We start from the raw sequence: 21,558 nt of genomic DNA on the forward strand, positions 1-21,558 counted from the left end.
CTCTCTCATATCCTTTTATTCCCTTCCCAGTTTGTTTTATCTTTAAGAAAATAATTTATATCTAAGAGTTTCTTTTTTGAGACTAGGAGCAGGTTACAAATAATATACAGAAGGAAGGAATACAATTTTCTCTTTTATATTAATATGGACAGAAAGATGTGTGAAGATATGCAGCATCTTATTACATAGAAGGATGATTTCATTTGAAGGTTATCTCTGAGGAAACTTCCACCTTCCTTGTTAAAATGGAAACTAGACCTGCTAAGGTTGGCAATGAAGGGAGCATCCCTGTGGGAAGGGAATGACGTTCCTGTTTCTTGGACTCACCTTCCTCTTGGAGGGACTTGTGATTCTTTTCCTTATCACCACCACCACTCTGTCATCAAGGGATACTGTTTCCCTTTTAATTCTTTTAAGTCAGATTCACTCTCCAATCTTTCCTGATATCTTTGTAGTACAGATGAACAAAGGTAGAACATTCAAAGGATTCTTGAAAGATTCTGACATAATAAAGTAGAAATAAACCGAGTCACCCATGATCTGACTCATAAGATATGGCTTGCTCTCCTGTCTTGACCCAGTTCTGTGGCTACTCCTGGGTGAGGGACAACTTAGAAGGACCCCACTCATAGGACTTTTCTCCAACTATAAACCTAGATCCTGCCTAAACCCCACCTTCCTTTCAGGTTTTGGTTCCTTCTTTGAGAAATTGTGTCCTTCTAACATGAAGGTGTCTACCCCTTCAGGGGAGATCAAACTTGCCCAGAAACAATGTCAGTCTCCATTTAGGAACTCTAATAGAATGTAATGCCATAATTCCATAATTAATACAGGGTACACACATCAAATGGAAGAAAGGACGTCTTATTTCATTTTAACATCTCTGGATTAGAATTGGAGATAAGAGAGCCCTCTTTCAAGATGCTTTAATGTATTGGAAGTGTGAGTCTATTTTTTTGTCTTGTATATCTCTGAGTATACTTTACATATGTTTAGTAAAATTTCAGTTAACTATTATCATATATCTGGGTATGTAAATGAAACCAACTGTATACTGAGTTTCTTAAAACTAAAAGCTAGGGGCTTCCCTGGTGGCGCAGTGGTTGAGAATCTGCCTGCTAATGCAGGGGACACGGGTTCAAGCCCTGGTCTGGGAAGATCCCACGTGCCGCGGAGCGGCTGGGCCCGTGAGCCACAATTACTGAGCCTGAGCGTCTGGAGCCTGTGCTCCGCAACAGGAGAGGCCGCGATAGTGAGAGGCCCGCGCACTGCGATGAGGAGTGGCCCCCGCTTGCCACGCTAGAGAAAACCCTTGCACAGAAACGAAGACCCAAAGCAGCCATAAATAAATAAATTAATTAATTAATTAAAAAAAAAAAACCTAAAAGCTACTAAGAGTCAACGTGATTTTTTTTTTTTTATCAGCAGTCTGATTAAATGAGTTAAAAACAATATAGTAACAATTCTTGAGTCAGGTCAGTGAAAAGACCATATTCTTCAGTATAACTGTTAGTATGTGTTTGGGGATATGTACTTCATTTTGCAAATGAAGATACTCTAGTGCCCCCTGCTGAAGGTTGAAGTTTGTAGCCAGCCCTATCTGCCATAGTGTGTTACAGTGAAAAAAAGGCTGGATTTTGTCAGAGGTAGGATTGGGTAGTGGATAAAGTACATGAAAAACAATTGTATTTGACTTTTATTTATCAGTTATATTACCTTGGACAAGTTATCCGACCTCTCTGAGTTTCAGTGTCCTTATTATAAGACTGGTATAATGAACGTGCCCCCAGAGGGTAATGGGGAGGATGGTGAGGTGATTTGTGTAAAGCGCCAGCACAGTGCCAGACACCGAGCAGGTGCTCTGTGTTAACCCTCACTCCAAGTTGCCACCAAAACTGTTTCTAATAGATGTGATGTTCTTACAGGCTTTTCTGGGTGTAAATTTTATTTTTGGGCAGTTTTAAAGTCCAAATAGTTATTTTTGCCACAATAAACTATTTAAAGGATGTTGTTCTCTTTATTCCTTCTTGCCTACCCATTCTCAGGGATCTCTTTATCCTCTACAAGGTGAAGAAGGGAAGCATCTCTTGAAATTTCTAGGACCACATTCTAGAAAGAACTGCTGTGTGTGACTAGAGGTGTTTTTCCTTTTTGAGGTCATGCCTGTGTGGCTTTTACAGTGGTATTAATTATTTTAGTTATCTCAATACACCAAATTGAAAAAACAATTAAAAATTCCAGGTTTGCCTCTGACTTGTAACCTTGACCAAGGCACTTGACCTCTTTGAGTCTCGTTTCTTCAGTTGAACAATGCAGATCAAATGGCTTCTACCTCCCTGTCTCCTTTTATGTTGTGATTTATAAAATCTCTGTTCAGGAGCACAGGCATGTAAGTGGCATGTAAGTGGCATGCAGGCCTCAGTTCTCAACAGCAGAGGGCACACTGCACCTAGTATGCTGGGTCGTTAGATATTGGAAAATATCTACAAGTTGTGTAGCCCGAAGTTGATATCGTTGATGATTAGGAAGAGTCAAGAAAATTCTGCAAATTAATGTTTTGCAAATGATATTTCACTACCTCTTTCTAGCTGTTTAATATTTAGGTGAAGCACTCAAGAGATAGGAAATTTTGACATTCTAAGGGTATGTCCTATAATTCTGTGAAGAGCTTCATCCCTCTCTGCCTTATTTACCCCATCTAAGTACTCCATGCTTAGGATTGGTGTGCAGATGGGATGGAGTGGAGAGCTAACATTCACTGAGCATGTATTATATATCAGGGACTATACCTAATACTTTAGATATGTTTTCTCTAATCTTCACAGCAATCCTTTGAGTTATGTGTTGTTATCCTTATTTTATATAGGACAACAGCGGGGCTCACAGAGGTGAAGTGACTTGCCTGACTTGCCTGAGGCCCCACAGTAGCAATTCAAGTTCAGATCTATTGACTTCTAACCTGCTTTCTTTCTGTCATACCAGAGTTCCACCCCCTTTTCCCCAAGCTAAACAATTAGGGATTGCTAGGAGCAGGAGTGCCCTGAGAGTGGCCACACAAGGAAGTTTGGCTTTCTCTGTCTAAAGTTCTTGTGGCTCTTGTAATTCTAGATACAAGCTTTTCCTCTGGCGAGAATTTTTTACCATATACACTTAACATGATATATACAAACACATACCCATGTTTTCAAATTCGAAACCTTTAGACTGTATTATTGAAATAGGTTTCTTTGTGGGCTGCTTTTAAAGGGAACGGCGGCAATATCTCATTTTACAAGGCTAGGCTCTAAAGTCAGTGGGTAAGTTGAAAATCACTATGGCAGAATTATCTTTGAGAATACTAGGGGAAGGCATCTTGTCAGAGAGCTGTGTACTTCCTTCCTTTAAGTCCAACACAGCTAGTCCTTCCTCCTTTGTTGAAACAGATCATGGTTTTTCCTGTTGAGCTTCAAATGATGCAGTTGGCTTGTATTTAGGGGCCGTGTTGGGTGGTAATTCACATCTTTAAACATCAGAGTTTCATTCAGCATAGTGAGATGCTTACATATTAGAAGTATTCTGAAACCTAGATCAAGAGAAGGAATAGCAGATTCTTGCCTTATTTGGGGGCTTATGCTAACTCATTGGTTCTCAAAATGTTAGCTGTACATCAGAATTACTTGGAGGGCTTGTTAAAACACAAGTTACTGGGTTCTACTCCGCACAGTTTCTAATTCAGTAGGCCTAGGATTCAGCCAGAGAATTTGCATTTTTGACAAGTTCCAGATGAAGCTGATACTGATATCTAGGGACCTCACATGGAGAAACACTACTAATTTGAATGGAAGCAAGTGGAATCACTTGTCTATCTTCCCTTAATGTTTGCCTGTTTCTCTTGCTCTTTTTTACTTTTAGGCTTAGTGGGTATAATTGAATTAGTTTAAGTTAAATCAAGGAGCTGTGGCTCAGCTAACTCTTTATCCTGTTGCTTAGTTTACTACTTGGCCTAGAACAAGTACTTGGCCCATTCAATAGATGCTTGTTGAATAAGTGATTGAGTGAGTTAACATATGTCATGGGAGGGATTTTTTAGCACATGGACATCATTATTATATACCTGTTCCATACAGACTGATTATTTTACTGAAAGGGAGATAGTCTTTATATTAGAATAGCTTGTATTTTAGGACCATATATGGTGATGATCGTGGACATTGGGAAGTGTGCATTAGGTGCAGTTTTGAGAAACTTGCATTTTGGGACCTCTGGTATGAATGTGAAGTGTGCGCGCGTGTGTGTGTGTGTGTGTGTGTGTGTAGATGGAGTGGGTGCAGGAAGTTCCATCTGTTTTAGAACAGCCAAGGGAAATCTTACAAGATCTGGATTAGGTCAGAACCAGCTCCTGCCCCAGGAAGGCTGGAGCAGCACTGGATCAGCCTATGTATGCCCCAGACCACCCTGCATTCTCACTCCTGTCCCTCCAAAGCACTGAAGAATTCAAACACTATGACCCTAAAGGCTCAGTGGGCTCTGTACTGTTGGGTAACTCTTTAAATTCAGATAGTTGTATATGAACTTTACCATATTATAGGGTTTAATAATTGTATTTTTTAAATGGTGAGTTTATGAAGAGAATGGTGAAAAAACTCAAAAAATACATTTAAAGTTCAGCGTAAGCTTAAAATTGTGTCATTTTGACATGTTTTATATTGTATCTCACAAAGTCTCAGTAGCCAGTGTGTTTTTTTCTCTCTCAGTATAGATTATATTTTTTCCTTTAAATTCATTTTACTTTTTTATGCTGAAGTATTTTCAAGTAAATTATAGACTGCATGATGTTTTCTCTCTAAATCCTTCAATGTACAGCTGTAGAAAAAGAAAAACATTTTTTTATGTAGCCAAAACAATATGATCACTCCTAACAAAATTAACAAGTCCTTAGTCTCACCTAATACCTAGTCCATATTTAAATTAACCCAGTTGTCCCAATTTATTGTCATTTATATCTTGTTTGTTCAAACCAAGATACAATCTGGAATCATGCATTGCATTTGATTATTATGTTCCTTAAAATTTATTTAATCTAAAACAGTCCTTTTATCAGGATATTGCCTTGCCTTTTTCTTGTAAAATGCTTACCTTTGGATTTGTCTGATTGCCTCTTCAGAGTATCTTCAGCTTGTTTTTCTACCCTTTGTATTTCCCAGAAACTGGAAATTAGATGTAAAGACTGGACTAAGCTAGAAGTCGAACTTTTTTTTTTTTTTTTTTTTTAAATTTTAGGCTGTGTTGGGTCTTCGTTGCTGCACGCGGGGGCTTCTCATTGCGGTAGCTTCTCTTGCTGTAGAGCACGGGCTTCAGTAGTTGTAGCTTGAGGGCTCTAGAGCGCAGGCTCAGTAGTTGTGGCTCACGGGCTTAGTTGCTCCGCGGCAAGTGGGATCTTCCCGGACCAGGGCTCGAACCCGTGTCCCGTGCATTGGCAGGCGGATTCTTAACTACTGTGCCACCAGGGAAGCCCCAGTCGAACATTTTTGGCAAGAATTCATCATAGGTGAAATGTGCTTTGTGTTGTACCATGTGAGGAGATACGTAATTCCTGCTCACACCACTGTTAGTGATGCTAACTTTGATTACTAGGTTAAGGTGATGACAGCCTGATCTTGTGACAGTATTCTCTATGGTATTACCTTGGTAGTAATATGAATGTTCATTTTCCTGTCATCCATTCTCCTAATGCTTTTAACACTATTTGGTAATTCTTGCCTGAATCAGTAACTTCGCTAGGGTTTGCCAAATATCATTTTTCTAATTCTGTCATTCCTTCTGCATTAGCTGACATTTGGTAAAACAGAGCTCTTTTTCATCAACTGGGACTATTTGGTACCCTGAAATATATAGTTCTATTGGAAAAGCAGGTTAAATGTTGAGTTCTTTACATTTTTATTTACAACTTCTAAGTGAGGAGTTGGTTTAATAAATAACTTAAATGGTGGCGAATGAATATTTTTCTTGCTTTTTCTTTTTTGATATCCTTATGGAGTAATGGATTTTCATGAATTGAACGTTTCAATCAACTACAGTCATCATTCTTATGTTCAATATGTTTTATGTTCAATTTATTAAAACTTTAGCCAATGATAGTCCTTTGTAGTTGGCTCCTATATTTGTTAGATATAACTCCATTAATTTTTGAGTGCTTCCTTGCACAGGAAGATGCATTGGTGTATCTTGTAGCTTCCTTGTCCCAAATGTCAGGCAGCCATTTCACTAACAAGCCGTATTCCTTTTAGTGGGGAATAGTATTAGATACCAAAATCCTGGCCCTTGGAATGTTAATTGTTATTGGGGTGACAATGTTTATAGACCTTTTCAGTGGTCTGTTTAGTCCTTGAATTTTGATATTAAAAGTTTCAATAATGAAAATTCAAGTAGTAAGGAATGTCTGTATTTTAAAAATGAATAGGTTCCAATTAATAGGTTCTACTATTTCATTCAATTTTAACATTATTGTGTTTTTAAGTAGCTACTTGATTTTATAATTGTATCTTTTGTCTTACACTGAAAATCTTGACCACCAATAACATTGCTTTATCTTAAAATATAAAGAAAATAATTTCAAAATAACAATATCAATATTACTACTACTAATGAAACCAAATGAAGTTTAAATTTTTTTGTGATTTTTGTAGCATAGATTGATTTTAATGGAAGAATAAATATAAATACTTGTTTGATATTTAATTACTACCCGTTGAAATATGTCTTGTCTGTTTCTTTTTTGTCATAGGTTGATCATTTTGGATTTCATACTGATAAAACTTTTAAACAACGGTACCTAATAGCTGATAAACACTGGAAGGAAGATGGTGGATCTATACTTTTCTACACTGGGAATGAAGGGGACATTATCTGGTTTTGCAATAATACGGTATGTGCAGATTTGTGAAACTCTGGGCTCAATTTCCTTTTTATTTTGATCAACTGGAAAAAATCTTTTGCAGTATATATGACTATTTCTGTATTGTGAAGTTCTTTAAAAAATAACAAAAAGATAAACTCACGAATAATAGAAAAACAGCAAAAGTACATGAATAGGCAGTTCACAAAAGAATAAATACAGATATCCAACAAGCCTGTTCAGCCTTAAAGAATTACACATGAAAAGAATGAAATACTATTTTTGGACAATTGAATTTTAAAAGATTAAAAAAAAAATCCCAGCTTATTTAATGATTGAACAAGGATATGAGGGAAATGGGAGTAGGAATGTTATGGCATATAGTTTATTATTATTATTATGGTCTCTAGAATGTGAACACAAGGGCAGGAAGTTTTGTTTGTTCAGTGTTGTATGCTCAGATCCAGGACTGTGCTAGGCATATAGTAGGTACTCAATAAATATTTGTTAAATGAATGAATTAATAAAATCTAAACAAAGCCAGTGCAAATAAGAAAAAAAAATACACGTTTGATTGTCAAATAGGAATGGACAAAGGTAAAACTGTAGCTATATTTTAGCTTTCCTGTTCTACCATTTTTCTTATATTTGTGAGGGTAAAAGAGTATAGCTGTTATCTTGCTTCCCTGACTATATATTCTATCATCTTTTATAATAATGCTTGAATCTGTTAACAAAACTTAATTTAGGAGGACACATGAAAGGAATAAATTTTCCTTTTTAATGTTCCAGAGCTAAGACTAGAAAATGACAACTTTCTACTGAAAAGCTAGTCTGTGAATTACCTTAAAGTGGGGACTGAATCATATTTTCTACACTGCCAATGTTCGGCATGGTGCCTGGTATTCAGGAGGTCTTAGTAAATGTTGAACCGAACTGCACTGAAAGCAAAGATATGAACCCAGTTATACTGTGTTATCACAGTCCACATTTCTGATTATTTCCTTAGGAATGCTAATAGTCTAAATATGTTAGTTGAAAATAAAATAATTCTCTAAGAGCTGAGATCCTAGATATCTGTCTCTCTTAGATGAGTGACAGATGAAATCAGGACTTATTTTCCTTCAGATTCCTGCTCTGTTATTCTGTGAAACAACTGAGGCTGCCTTGTCTCCCTTTCTCTTTCTAATGTGATTTCTCTTTTATGCCAAGGCCACGGGGCAGGTTCTCCTATTCAGTTATTTTCCCAGCTCCTGTTCTTTATCATAGGTAGGCAACTGTTTCTGCCTCCACAGACCCCACTGCTCTGACAGGCACTGCAGTATAATTTAATAAGACTTGCTGGGAATCTCTGACCTCTGAAATGGTAGAAAGGAAGAGCTACTCAGGGTAGGAAGAGTTCCAGGTACCTGATAGAGGCAGATCCTAGAAGGACAAATCTTGGCCCTTTCCCAGCCCTAGACACACCTTCCTTTACACACTAAAACGTTTGGGTTGCATATTTACGTATTCTGGACATTTATTTATTGAGAGGCAGTATAGCATAGTGGTCAAGAGTGAAGATGTCAGCCAGTGATAAGATTTGAATTCTGGTTTCGCCACTATGCTTTGTGACTTTGAGTTAGTTTCTTATTCTGTGCCTTAGTTTTTATATATTAAATGGTTATAGTAATGTCTAGTTAATTGAGTTGTTATGAGGGCAAATAAGAATTAGGAACTTAGAACAATGCTGGCACATAATGTTATTTAATATTAATATGTTACATGGACCTCTTTTGAAAAATAAAAACACCCTGAAATAGGTACAGGTAAATAATCACTTAATGCAGTTGCTTCCTCTCAAACCCTGAAGTCAACTCCTCTGGCTATTTTGATGGATGATCCTTACCCTTAAGAAACTCATAGTCTAGTAGGGTCAGACACACATGTAAGTAAATATTGCAGCAAAGTAATAGAGATCTATACCTAGCACAGTGGTGTTGAGAGGAAGGTGTGATCAGTAAGCCATAGTGGGGGCTGACAGAGGAGGGCATCTTGAGCTGGTGTTACAGAATCTGTAGATACATGGCAGGGAATGAGCAAGGTGTTAAGAGAGAAAATGGGGGTTATTTGAAACCATCACAGATATCAAGTTAGATTCTCCGTCCTCACATGCATACAGCTCTTTTAATTGTTTATTTATTGGTCAAGACAAACAAAAAAACTTAGAGTTTCTCAGTCTTTGTTAGGGAGCAACAGCTCATTAAAAAGCAATAATGTGCACTGGGGATGACAAGTAGTTTTAATCTGTGCTAAATCTAAATCTAGCCGATTGAAGTGGGACACCTAGAATGCTTTGTTAAGAAGGGTTCTGAGGGCACAATTTGAGGTAAGTGAAAAAATGCAATGGTTGATTAATGACCAGCATTATGTGTGGAAATAAGGAGGTCTTACTGCACTTGATGATTGTGTTCCGGAGCCAGATGGCCTGTGCTTGAATCTTAGCTCTGCTGCTTTCTAGCCGTGTGACTGTCACAGGTTATTTAAACTCTTGTGCCTCAGTGTCCTTGTCTGTAAAATGGGTATAATCAAAATGCCTATCTCTAAGATTGTTGTGATAATTAAGTGAATACATATAAAGTGTTTAGAAGGGTATCTGACAAGTGGTAAGCACTCAATTAATATTAGCTATTGTTAGCTACTATTTATCTTCATGTAAATAAGATTAACATAAAACCCAAGGGAGTCCAATATGTTTATTTGTACTGTTCTCTTTCATGTTATAAATAAAAGTTATCTGTGAGTAGGCAGATAACTTAGTTATCCGCAGCTCTTTCCTAGATTCTTTGGCACACAGTGCAATTTGAAGGCTGTTTTAGACATAATGTTGATTTTGAGGCTAGAGTGTCAGAATAAGGAGAGTTGGAATGACTGGTAGTTGAGCAACTTGGGCTTATTTTTAATTGTTTCACTCTAATACAGTGTGAGATTGATGTGCAACAATGAAACAGCAATTATATTGTTTACCTGTGGAACAAATATGAATTGTGCAGCTTCTCAGAGAACTCTTTTTGGTCCATTTCATGAGTTGCAAAAAGATTCAGACTTTTTTTCACGACCTGATTTTATCCTGTGAATTTGTAAATTCCTCCTAGGGGTTCATGTGGGACATGGCTGAGGAACTGAAAGCTATGTTAGTGTTTGCTGAACACCGATATTATGGAGAGTCCCTACCCTTTGGTGCCAACTCCTTCAAGGTAAGTGTATTTTCTACTTTTAAGTTTAGAACATTTTCTAATTACATGTCTCACTGTAAGAAAGAAATGATAGCTTTAATTTGAACTGCCTGAAATTTCAGTAATTTGTATTTAATCTTTACTTTTTATGTTTAATGATCAGTCTTTAACTCAGTGTGATGAGGCTAGCCTTCACCAGGCAAATCTTAATCTATGGCTGCAGAGATTGGCGGGAACTTTTCATTGTTTAAAAAATGTCAGTAAATAATCTGCTTTATAAATTATACACTTAAATTATTGGGTCTACCACTGGAAAAAAATGTAATGAGTGCACAAATGTTTGCTTAGTAAGGTGTTTTTCAATAAAATAAGGACAAATCATTGCTATGATTCAGTGAGGCCAACTGGCCACTTGGATTCCCTTCTGCCCTTTCTGTTCTCACAAGGAGCTTTGGCCTCAGCCACAAATCTACACTTAATAAGCCAGGACACCTTTTCCTCAACTGAGTCACTCATGTACTACCCTTGTGATTCTGGCTCTATGAATTTGCTATCTGTATTATTATTCACCGACTATTTTTCTTTAAATAACTCACTCTTTTTTTTTTGATGTGGACCATTTTTAAAGTCTTTATTGAACTTGTTACAATATTGCTTCTGTTTTATGTTTTGGTTTTTTGGCCCTGAGGCATGTGGGATCTTAGCTCCCCACCAGGGATCAAACCTGCACCCCCTGCATTGGAAGGTGAAGTCTTAACCACTGGACTGCCAGGAAAGTCCCACAACTCACTTTTCAAACTTAGTGTTATCTTAGTAAGGCTTTATGTACTATTTTTCTCTAAATTACATTGAAATAAAACAAGTGTTACATTAAAAATGTTTGCTCACTACCTAAGATCATCATGCATACCACCATTATACACATACCATGCTTTTGGAGAAATCTGAGTTAGAAATGATTGGGGGTAATCATTTGCTAGGCTTCCTGTTTTGAAAGGACTTTTTATTTTATTTTCAGAGGTTTTATTGTCTCATATTATAAATAAATAGTCCTTGTTTTATAAATGAAAAGCAGAGCAATTTGCTGATATTTGTTAGGCTGCATGGGAAACTCTATCCTTTAGCTTATTATTTTGCATAATTATCTGATTAGGGGAGTTGACAGGTCCTGAAACCATTGGGAGGTAGTCAGCTTGTTGCAGATAGAAACATAACCTCCTCTCCTAGGTCCCTGTGGTTCATACGTTGCTAGCAAAATGGCAGTAAGGGCTGTCTTTGATATGCTTCCTTCCTTTCATGTGCTCACAGAATTTGTCAGTAGCGTGGGGGAATATTACAGATATATTGTGAGAATTGGGAAAAAACCGCACTCAGCTATACATAGTGCCATGAAAACTGGAAGTAAAGAATAGTGACAGACAATGAGAGAGAGAAGGTAAGAAGCCAGAAAGCATACATCTTGGATAAGGGGGAAGGTTAAAGGAGTAGGAAAGAGGAAAGATGGAACTCTGGTTCCAAAATATACCAGGTGATGGGAGTAGTCAGAGTGGTGAGACTAAAGTATGAAGGTCAAATAGGATAGTCTGATATGGGTATGTAGGTGTGTTAGTTATCTCTTGCTACATAACAGTTTACCTCAAACCTTAGTGGCTTAAAACATTTATTATCTTACAGTTCCTGTGGGTAAGGAATTAGGAGTGGCTCAGCTAGGTGGTTCTGTTTCAGGGGATCTCATGAGCTTAAGATGTCATTTAGTGCTTCAGTCATCTGAAGACTTGACTGAGGCTGGAGGACCCTCTCTGCTCATATGGAAGATCCACATGAGTGACAAACTGATGCTGGGTATTAGTAAGAGGCTTCAGTGTGTCCCCTCTTGGGTTTTTCCAAAGGCCTGCTTGAGTGACCTCATGACATGGCAGCTACCTTCCCTCAAAGTTGACAATCCTAGAGAGCAAGGTAGAAACTGCAGTGCTTTTTATGACCTGACGTTGGAAGTCACATATCACTTCTGCCACATTCTATTCGTGTTAGAGCCAAGTCACTAAGTCCAGCCCAAGTTCAAAAGGAGAAGAATTAGTTTTCACCTTTTCAGAGGAGACACTTCATTAGCCTTCTCAGCTAAGCAGGACTCTGAGTTCCACCTCCCTATACTGCAATGAGGAAATTCTCCCTAGGTAGAGAACTAGATGATCCTGGAACTTACTTGCAGAGTATCCTTCTCTCAGGGCTCAAAGTCTTGTGTTGCTTGTTTTCCAATGTCTGAAAATAGTTGTTCCATAGGTTGCTGTTTTTCTTTTTTTTTTTTAACTCCAATTTTATACTTGTACATCAGGCAGGCTGATTTGTTCCAGTTGTTGGTGTATCAGACATAATAATAATCTTTCTGATGAGGAAGGATGAGTTTTATTTTTACTGATGATTCTTACTTCAGTTTTCCATAGGGTTTAGTTTACCTTTGCCTATACGGTAGCCATTGTAAATGTTTCAAGATTTGAAATAAAAGTTAGAATAGAGTAGTTGTCTGTTAAGATTAGTATTGTATTCTATCACATTTGTTGTTAAATGTTACTTACAGTTTGTCTCTGCTGTTTCTACTACCTCAACAAGGTCTTTGGTAAATAGCATTTAATAGAAATTACATTTGAATGCAAAATACATTATCTTCTTCACGCAAACTTAAAGTCACTTTTTCATGAGTTTAAATCAGCATTGCTATTGCTTTGACTGGGCGTTTTAACTCAGTTGCCTAGAAATTCTATTTGGAGAAAAGCTTATCTGGCTTTTTTCTGGATCTATGCTATGCCTAAGCTGCTATTATGTGCACATTTATACCCATGTTCTTTGTTATTTTTCTTTAGGATTCCAGACACTTGAATTTTCTGACAACAGAACAAGCTCTGGCTGATTTTGCAAAGTTAATCAAATACTTGAAAAGAACAATCCCAGGAGCTAGAAATCAACCTGTCATTGCCCTAGGGGGCTCTTACGGTGGCATGCTTGCAGCCTGGTTCAGGATGAAGTATCCTCATTTGGTGGTTGGGTAAATGCACTTATGTTGGATGTGAGCACTTTGTTAATAATTGTCAAGGCAAACGTAGGGATTTGTTTTGGGTAAAACATGTTCTATTCTGTTGTACTGAGATTTCTAATTTCTATTTCATTAACAGCTGTTATTTTTCTCACCATTTTTGTTCAATATAAGTTTCAATTTTAAAACTTGAATTCGATGAGTTACATTTTTTTCTTTTCTCCTTCCTTGGACTTGTTACCATTTAGAGCTCTTGCATCCTCTGCCCCCATCTGGCAGTTTGAGAATATGGTACCTTGTGGTGTATTTATGAAGATTGTAACTACAGATTTTAGGAAAAGTGGCCCAAATTGTTCAGAGAGTATCCGCAGGTCCTGGGATGCCATTAGTCGACTCACAGAAAAGGGTAAGCTTTAATTAGGAGAATGGAATCTTGGGATTTTTTACCTTTTAAGTGTAAAATTTAACACTTCCCACTTTCTAAGTAAACTTTTTATATATTTAATTATAACATATGTATTTAAGTATAACATATAGAAAAGTACACAAATCAAAATACACAGCTTGGAGAATTTTTGCAAAGTGAATATATAGTGTAATCAGCATGCAGATCAAGAAATCCCCTCAGAAATCCCCTCAAGCCCTTTTCAGATACTACCTCTGCATTTATCAGGCTAATCACTATCCTGCATTCTAGAACCATAGATTAATTTTGCTTGCTCTTGAATTTTTTAGTAATCAGAATTGCATAGTATGTATTTTTTGTCTCTGCTGTCTTTTGCTCGGCACTGTCAGATAAATCCATTTGTATTATTTAGTTGTAGTTTATGCATTCTCATTGCTCTATATGTTCCATTTGTTTATTTACAAAAGGGAATGATTCAGAATACTAATTCTGGTAAGCTTCATGAAGATAGGCAACTTATCTATCACGAGATTAACCAGTTCTAAAAATATTTTGTTGAATGTTGAAAAAGCATTCTTGGAGAAACTGTATAGAAGACTGAGTTTTCTGAAATACCAAGTGAAGAATGAATGATCTGTAAAGCCCTTCTGTTGAGCAGTGCTTATTAGATTCCAACAATTTGATTCTATTCTCAGGTACTGGCTTGCACTGGCTTTCTGAAGCCCTTCACTTATGCACTCCATTAACAGAATCTCAGGATGTTCAGCGTTTGAAAGACTGGATCTCTGAAACCTGGGTGAATCTGGCAATGGTGGACTACCCTTATGAGTCCAACTTTTTACAGCCTTTGCCTGCTTGGCCTATCAAGGTAATAAGAAAATGTCCTTTCATCACTTTTAATCACATACTTCTCTCTCTCTCTCCTTTTTTTTTTTTTTTTTTTTTGGTGCATTCTCTGACTTTCAGCATCAGAGGAAGTCCCAGTGACAAAGGGGCTCTGAAGTTAGTCAAACCTCAAACCTAGGCAAATCCTGGCTTTTGTCACTTTCTGGTTCCTCAAACTTGGACATGTTACCTAGCTCTTCTGAACCTGTTTTCTCATTTGAATAATGGAGATAAAATGCATAGATTACAGAGTTGTATGAATTACAACTCTTAGAACTAAGAACCAACTCTTAGAAATAAGACCAATAGTTGCTGTTAATGGAATAATTACCATGTACCAAATTCTGTGCTCTGCACTTCATATACACAGTTTATATATGTGAGACACACAGAGCTATATAATACATTGTCCGTGCTTAATAAATGGCAGCTGCTATCAAAGTGCTATGATTCAGTCAACTGCTAACACATTCTAAGTGCTACATACATCGTAAAGGCATGGTCCCCACACAGCAAGGCGGAGTGGAAAGAGCACTGACTCTGGTTCCTTGTTCAGAACTACCATTTACCAGCTGCGTGATCTTGGGCAAGTCTGTTCTCTTCTTGGGCCTCCGTGGCTTCCTCTGCACAATGGGATAACGATACCTATGTTCTCAATAGGGATGCGCTGAGGATCAAATAAAATATTGGATGTGAAAACACTCTGGAAAATTTAAAGACCCTTGACACAATAAATTTTAAGGTTCTTTTCATGCCAGAATTCTTTATTGTATGTGTTCTTTTTAGGCATTCCTTTGTAAAGAGCATTCCTCTTAGTTTTAAAAACAAAAGCCGGCCAACTTGATGGTTATTAAATTTAGAGAATACAACAGACTCTACAGGTAGAATGAATGCTGTGAATGTAGATAGAATTGGGAATACAAGAACCAGGTTTCAAAAGCACTTTTAATGTAACCGTCCCTTTAAGTTATTAAATGCACACCTTGTTTAAAACTTTGTAACCCAAATGGAACAAGATCATTTGCTATTAGAGATATTTTTCTTCATCTAAAAAGTAGAATGACCAGTCAGTATATTGCACATAGCAAGCCAGAGGTAAATGCATATTGAATTAAATTGAATTTTGACAATACAAAGTTATTTTAAAGAGCAGATCTCTCTCATGGTAAGAAAACCTAGATCAAAATAATGAGAAAAAACTAAATCTGAACCAATTAGTCTCCATAACTGTCTATGTGCTAATAATGTCTTATCTTTCTATATTATTTTACTCTTTACAAAGCACTTTCATATATACTATCTCATTTAATCCCCACAGAAATACTGTGGGAAAAAAGAGTTATAATTCCAGTTTTATGGAGAGGATATTTAAGCTCAACTAAGAGGTAGTGGAAGTGGGATTTGAACTCGAGTCTACCATTGTTCAGAGGCTATGATCTTCTCCTACATTGCACTGAACTAGAAGACTTGACTGAAGATTTGGGTAAATTGCTGGCCACAGTGTGACAACTATCAGATTTAACTTTGAACTCTGTGTACAAAGTGAGAATTACATTTGCATCTTTATGCCCACTTGGAGAACAACTGAGTTGTCAGATGATAAAAACATATGGGCAATTCCCTCATTACTTAGAATAGGGGTTGGCAAACTTTATGTGTAAAGGACTATATAGTAAGTATTTTAGGCTTTGTGGGCCATGTAGTTTCTGTCACAGCTACTCAACTCTGTATTTCTAGCAGAAAGTAACCATAGACAATATTTAAATGAATGAGGAAGACTATGTTCCAACAATACTTTATTTATAAAACAGGCAGTGGGCTGGCTTTGGCCTGGGGCCTGTAGTTTGCTGCCCTGACTTAGAAAAAATGCCAGAGGAATACAGCTTTTTAATATTCATTTGTTTATGATTTGGAACAATGAACAGTCTAACTGGTTTTATCTCTGCTTCTTTAATATTCCTTTTGAGATATTTTGCTGTTGAGTCTTAAACGTAAATATATATTGTATCCTATTTCTCTCCTAAATAATCACTCAGAATTAGTGGAGTATATCTCAAATATTTTGTCATCTGTTTTTGATTTAGCACAATCTTTCTTTTATCTTTTGTGTACATACATATTGTAAAAGTTTATTTTTAAGGCAAGATAACTTTGTGTCTTTGCCTCACAATCACCTTTTATTTCTTTTATCTAGGACTTGTTCTTGTCATTTCCTCCAGTTAATATTTTTTTACCAACTTTATCCTTTCTTTTGACATATTAAGGAATTCTTGATTGCTTATGATATATTTATAATTCTGTTTCCTGCCTGCACCCCACCGAAAGTAGTCTCTCTTTGCCTTTTGCTTGAGAAACTTCCATTGCCTACATCTATCTCTAATTTTATCCTATCTGATTTCAGAATTTTTCCACTACATGCCTCTCTTCCAAACTCTTAGCTTCAGATCACTTTCTTTCACTGTTCATTCTGTTTCTCCTTTCTTGACCCCGTCTCTGTTCTCCCAACCCCCTAATCCCTGGAACACTACCCAGTTGGGGACTGCTCTTTCACTTGGATAGTTCCATTTACCCAGGACTCCTCCTCCCTCTGATACACTTCCTCCTTTTTAAAGGGCTGACAAACAGTCGTCCTTTTCTGAGTCTGTAACTCAGGCTTAGGGTGGTGAGATAATATGTAATAGTTGGGTTATGAAAAAAGCAGGTGATTTCCAATTCTGCCTGGACCTTGTACAGTTCTGAAGTATCCACATGCAGCAACTGAATGCCATTTTCCATGTCAACTCAAATATTATCCTTTCTAATTTATCTTTGAGCCATGTACACTCAGACTCCATTTGCTTTTGTTTACTGTTAACAGAAGCTGCAACATTCATGCAGAAATAATCATGGACTTGGCTGATAGAACACAAGGAAGAAGAGAAAAGGGAAATAGAAAACCCCTCTGTCATTTGACTGCTCTGTCAGCATAAAAACTGCTAGTTCTCAGTTCTCAGCTTAAAGACCAGTTTTAAAGGATACTGTAGAGTTTGTCTATTTTGGAATCATTTTTCAGCTGATAACTCGCCAAATCTTTTGGCTTAGCCTCCTGAGCATGCAGATAGATACAGTGAAATAATAAGATATAAGATGGAAAATCTCTTCCGTTTGTCCTGGTGTTTGATAATGTATGCGACCTCTCTGGGTGGTTTAAGCGGTTTAGGTGCATTCTATGAAAAGGGAGCTTTTAATGACAAAACTAATGTGATTATCTGAGTGAGGGTGAGAGGGGTATTGAAGCCTTAGAGAAAGAAAATCTGTTAGAAAAGCTGAATGTATCTGCTTAATCCTTTCTCTAATGTGGATGGACCATACTCTCTGAGATTGGTCTTTTTTTTTTTTTTTTTTAACCTATCTTCTTTCCTTCTTCTTTAAAAACATTTTCTTTGCCTTCTTTTTCTCTCTTATTCAAATGCTTATCCTCATAGGTACAGGGACACTTAAAGCTTTTAAACAATTCATTATCTTTACTTTCTCTGGTGTACATGGGTCAAAGGGCAGAACCTAAATATTTGGGTACAGAGCTGATTAGTTTGGTACTAAGATTACAATGTTCTACTATCTCCATAATTTACACTCTTTAAAACAGAATTATTAAAATGGACCTCTTAGGCTCTTTTTACGTTTTTCCTGAATGTTCCACATTTGTTCTAGGAAGTAGAAAGTGAATTAAGTCTGTCCATTTCCTGAACCTCATTTTGCTCTACTGTTTTACAGTTTCCTTTTCACTATTGCATAATAAGAAGTTTTGTAATTTTATATTGCCACAGAATCCTTTCTATCTAAGTTTCTACCTAAAACAAATAAACTTAGAAAAATATAATCTAAGAATAAAAAAATATTTGTTTAAAAAATTAAGCATGAGGCTACAGGTATGTTTAGGTACTGTTCGTGTTGTTATTTGTCTCTTATATTATAACTTCTAGGTTGAGTGTGTGTAGCGTAGTGGTTACAAATGGAAGCTTCAGAGTGGGTCTGCATTTGAATCCCCGTTCTGCTACTTCCAGGCTGTTTGACTTTGGAGAAGTTTCTTAACCTCTCTGTGCTTTAATTTCCTCAACTGCAAAATGGGGATAATAGTAATTATAATGCTTCTTAGGGTCATTATGAGGATTTAATAGCACCTGGTGTATAGTAAGCACTAAGTTGATGCTAGTTATATGCATATAATTGTTATTATATGATGTCAAAGAGACATTGGTATACCAGGACTTTGTAGCCAAAGTTTGGGTTCAGAACTTATATTCACAGTTTTAAATTTGTGTATCTGTAGCAGACCTCTCTGAGCTTATTTCCTTCTCTGTGAAATGCAGATGGTTATTATATGTTTCTCCCTGGGTCATTGTAGGGAAAGCACCTGACCTCAAGGAATAGTCAATAGTTTTATTAGCAGACTCAGCCCCAGCTGCCCCCTTATCAGTAGATTTATAGTCTAAGTAGGAATGCTGTGCCTTTTGTAGAAATTGTTTAGAAGACACTGTTTGCTAGTGTCTACAAAATAAATGGAAAGTGTAGTACTGGAGCTACCTCAGTGCTGAGTATTTTGGATGGAAGTGGTTGGCAGAGAATCTTTCCTTGTCTGATTAGATCACAGTCCCTAAGTAAATAATCAACAGACCAAGTGCTTGCACTCATCAGATGGGTAATACCTGCAAATTATCAGGCCTAGGCTGAAGTATTATATGAGGTTGAACCAAAAATGCCAATATTTGTGTTTGACTTATAAACATGGCAATTTCATATGCTTCAGCTTAACATTTACATAAGTATTTTGTGTATCCTATAGCTCTTTAATAAAAGTATATGAATATCTCCTGTTGAATTACTAGTCTTTGAATAAGCATGGGAATAGTGCTGAGGTTTTGCTAGTATAATTTAAGTATTTTTGGGAAAACTTTATTTACTCTTGGCTACTAAAATTCTTAATGGAATACAGTCTTTCCTCAGTATCCATGGCATCCTCAGGGTATTGGTTCCAGGAGCCCCTGTGTATACCAGAATCCATGGAAGCTCAAGTCCCTTATATAAAACGGTATAGTATAGTCAGTGGGCCTCTGTATCCATGGGTTTCCCATCCGTGAATTCAGTCAACCTCAGGTGGAAATGTCCATCCATGGATGCCAAACTTGTGGATATGGAGGGCTGACTATATATTTATTGAAAAAAATCCGTGTATAAATGGATCCACCCAGTTCAAACCTGTGTTTTTCAAGGGTCAGCTGTACATAGAGAAATGTAGAGAGTGTGTCTTTTATCTAGAGGATGATGCTTAGACTCACAGAATCTTTGAGTTAGAGAGGAAATACAGAAACACCTAAAATAACAAAATTCTCTTATTTTAAATATTTGTAAACAAATTTTAAGTGATATTTTTTCAGGCCTTCTCCCTATCATACTGGTAGAATTATAAACTGGTACTTCCTTTCTGTAAGGCAGTTTGACATGATGTAGCAAAGGCCTTAAAAATGTTTATTTCCTTCAAACCAGTAATTCCTCTAAGAATTTATCTCAAGAAAACAAGGGTAGATAGGTAGATAGGTAGATAGATAGATAGATAGATAGATAGATAGATAGATTTAGCCCCAAGGATATTTATTGTAGCCTTACTTGCAATAGTAAAAGATTGGGAATGATTCAGATGACCAATTATAGAGTTTCTTCAACTATTCCTCAACTCCCCATCCTGATTGCTCCCCTCTGAATTTCCTCATGTTGGTCAGTGTCCTTATTAGAGTGTGGTGCTCAGAATTGGACACAGTACTCCAGGGGTGCTCTGACCTCACAGAGGACAGTGGGCCCAGGATTGCCCTTAATCTGGACATGGAATTTCTATCAGCAGAGGCCAAGTTTCTGACCAGGATGTTCTCTCTGTGTAAGTGGGGCTGCCAAAACCCAAGTATTGTCAGCTGGTGCCAGTCCCCAGCCATGCTTGTGTCTTTTAGGGAGTGACAGTAACTGCTGTTTGCAGAGATGGCTATTCATAGGGACTCCTTTTCTTTGCCTGACAGAGGCCCAGTGTTCTAGCTCTGAGAGGGGATCTGATGCCAGCATGTGAGTCACACTCACTTGTTACTGTTCTCTTCGAGAGTTTTAGGCCACTTGTTGCTGCACATCAGCACTCCCTTCTCCCCCTGCCCAGCTTGCACTGTCACCCAGCCTCATCAACCATGCTGTGCTTGAACATAATGCTCTTCTCTGCATTGCATGGGTCTACTCCGTAGTTTTGTGCTGCATTTTGAAAGAGCTGAGTCCAGTGGGGGTGTCCACATGCAGGAAAGAATGCTGATCAACTGTTGGCATTAGATAGTTTAATAAATTCTATGATTGGTTCTTGATTTCCATACATTCTTGAGTATTTCTAATTGGCATATTTCTCAGGAACATTTTCTGAGAAAAGGGCTATGCAATTAGGTATTTTTGACTTACCATGAATAATTGAGAGTTGTCAGAATAGTAAAACAATCTTTTGCCTTTTTTCTTCAACATGCATTTCCTTATTGCTTTAGGCTCGATAGGTTTTTGCAGCTTTCAGTTTAGTTCAGTTCTGTTTCTTTGTGTTTTTTACATATAAATTTATTTATTTGTTTTTAGCTGTGTTGGGTCTTCGTTGTTGCACGTGGGCTTTCTCTGGTTGCGGCGAGCGGGGGCTACTCTTTGTTGTGGTGCACGGGCTTCTCATTGCGGTGGCTTCTCTTGCTGCAGAGTACGGGCTCTAGGCGCATGGGCTTCAGTAGTTTTCATGCACGGGCTTAGTTGCTCTGCGGCATGGGGGATCTTCCCGGACCAGGGATCAAACCCGTGTCCCCTGCATTGGCAGGCGGATTCTTAACCACTGCACCACCAGGGAAGTCCCAGCATGGTTTTTTAAATTTAAAAAAAAAAAAAAATTTTTTTTTTTATATTCTACATATAAGAGAGATCATATAGTATTTGTCTTTCTCTGTCTGACTGATTTCACTTAGCATAATGCCCTTAAAGTCTACCCATGTTGTCACAAATGGCAAGATTTCATTCTTTTTTATGGCTTAATAATATTCCATCGTATACATGTACCATACCTCTTTTATTCATTCATCCATTGATGAACATTTAGGTTGTTTCCATATCTTGGCCA

The 21,558-nt window shown here is 37.3% G+C and overlaps 1 protein-coding gene across 7 annotated transcripts in view; it reads left to right on the top strand.

The window, feature by feature from the left end:
• Positions 1-21,558, top strand: part of PRCP (prolylcarboxypeptidase) — a 71,225-nt gene that overhangs the window by 31,453 nt on the left and 18,214 nt on the right. For all 7 annotated transcript variants that reach the window (XM_059929435.1, XM_059929437.1, XM_059929436.1 and 4 more), the window contains exons 3-7: positions 6,764-6,904; positions 10,009-10,110; positions 12,948-13,129; positions 13,366-13,523; positions 14,219-14,391. In XM_059929435.1, the coding sequence (XP_059785418.1) occupies positions 6,764-6,904; positions 10,009-10,110; positions 12,948-13,129; positions 13,366-13,523; positions 14,219-14,391 (756 nt within the window). The remainder of the gene's footprint in view (positions 1-6,763; positions 6,905-10,008; positions 10,111-12,947; positions 13,130-13,365; positions 13,524-14,218; positions 14,392-21,558) is intronic.

The sequence above is a fragment of the Balaenoptera ricei genome, chromosome 8 (genome assembly GCF_028023285.1).
Source record: "Balaenoptera ricei isolate mBalRic1 chromosome 8, mBalRic1.hap2, whole genome shotgun sequence".
NCBI lineage: Eukaryota > Metazoa > Chordata > Mammalia > Artiodactyla > Balaenopteridae > Balaenoptera > Balaenoptera ricei.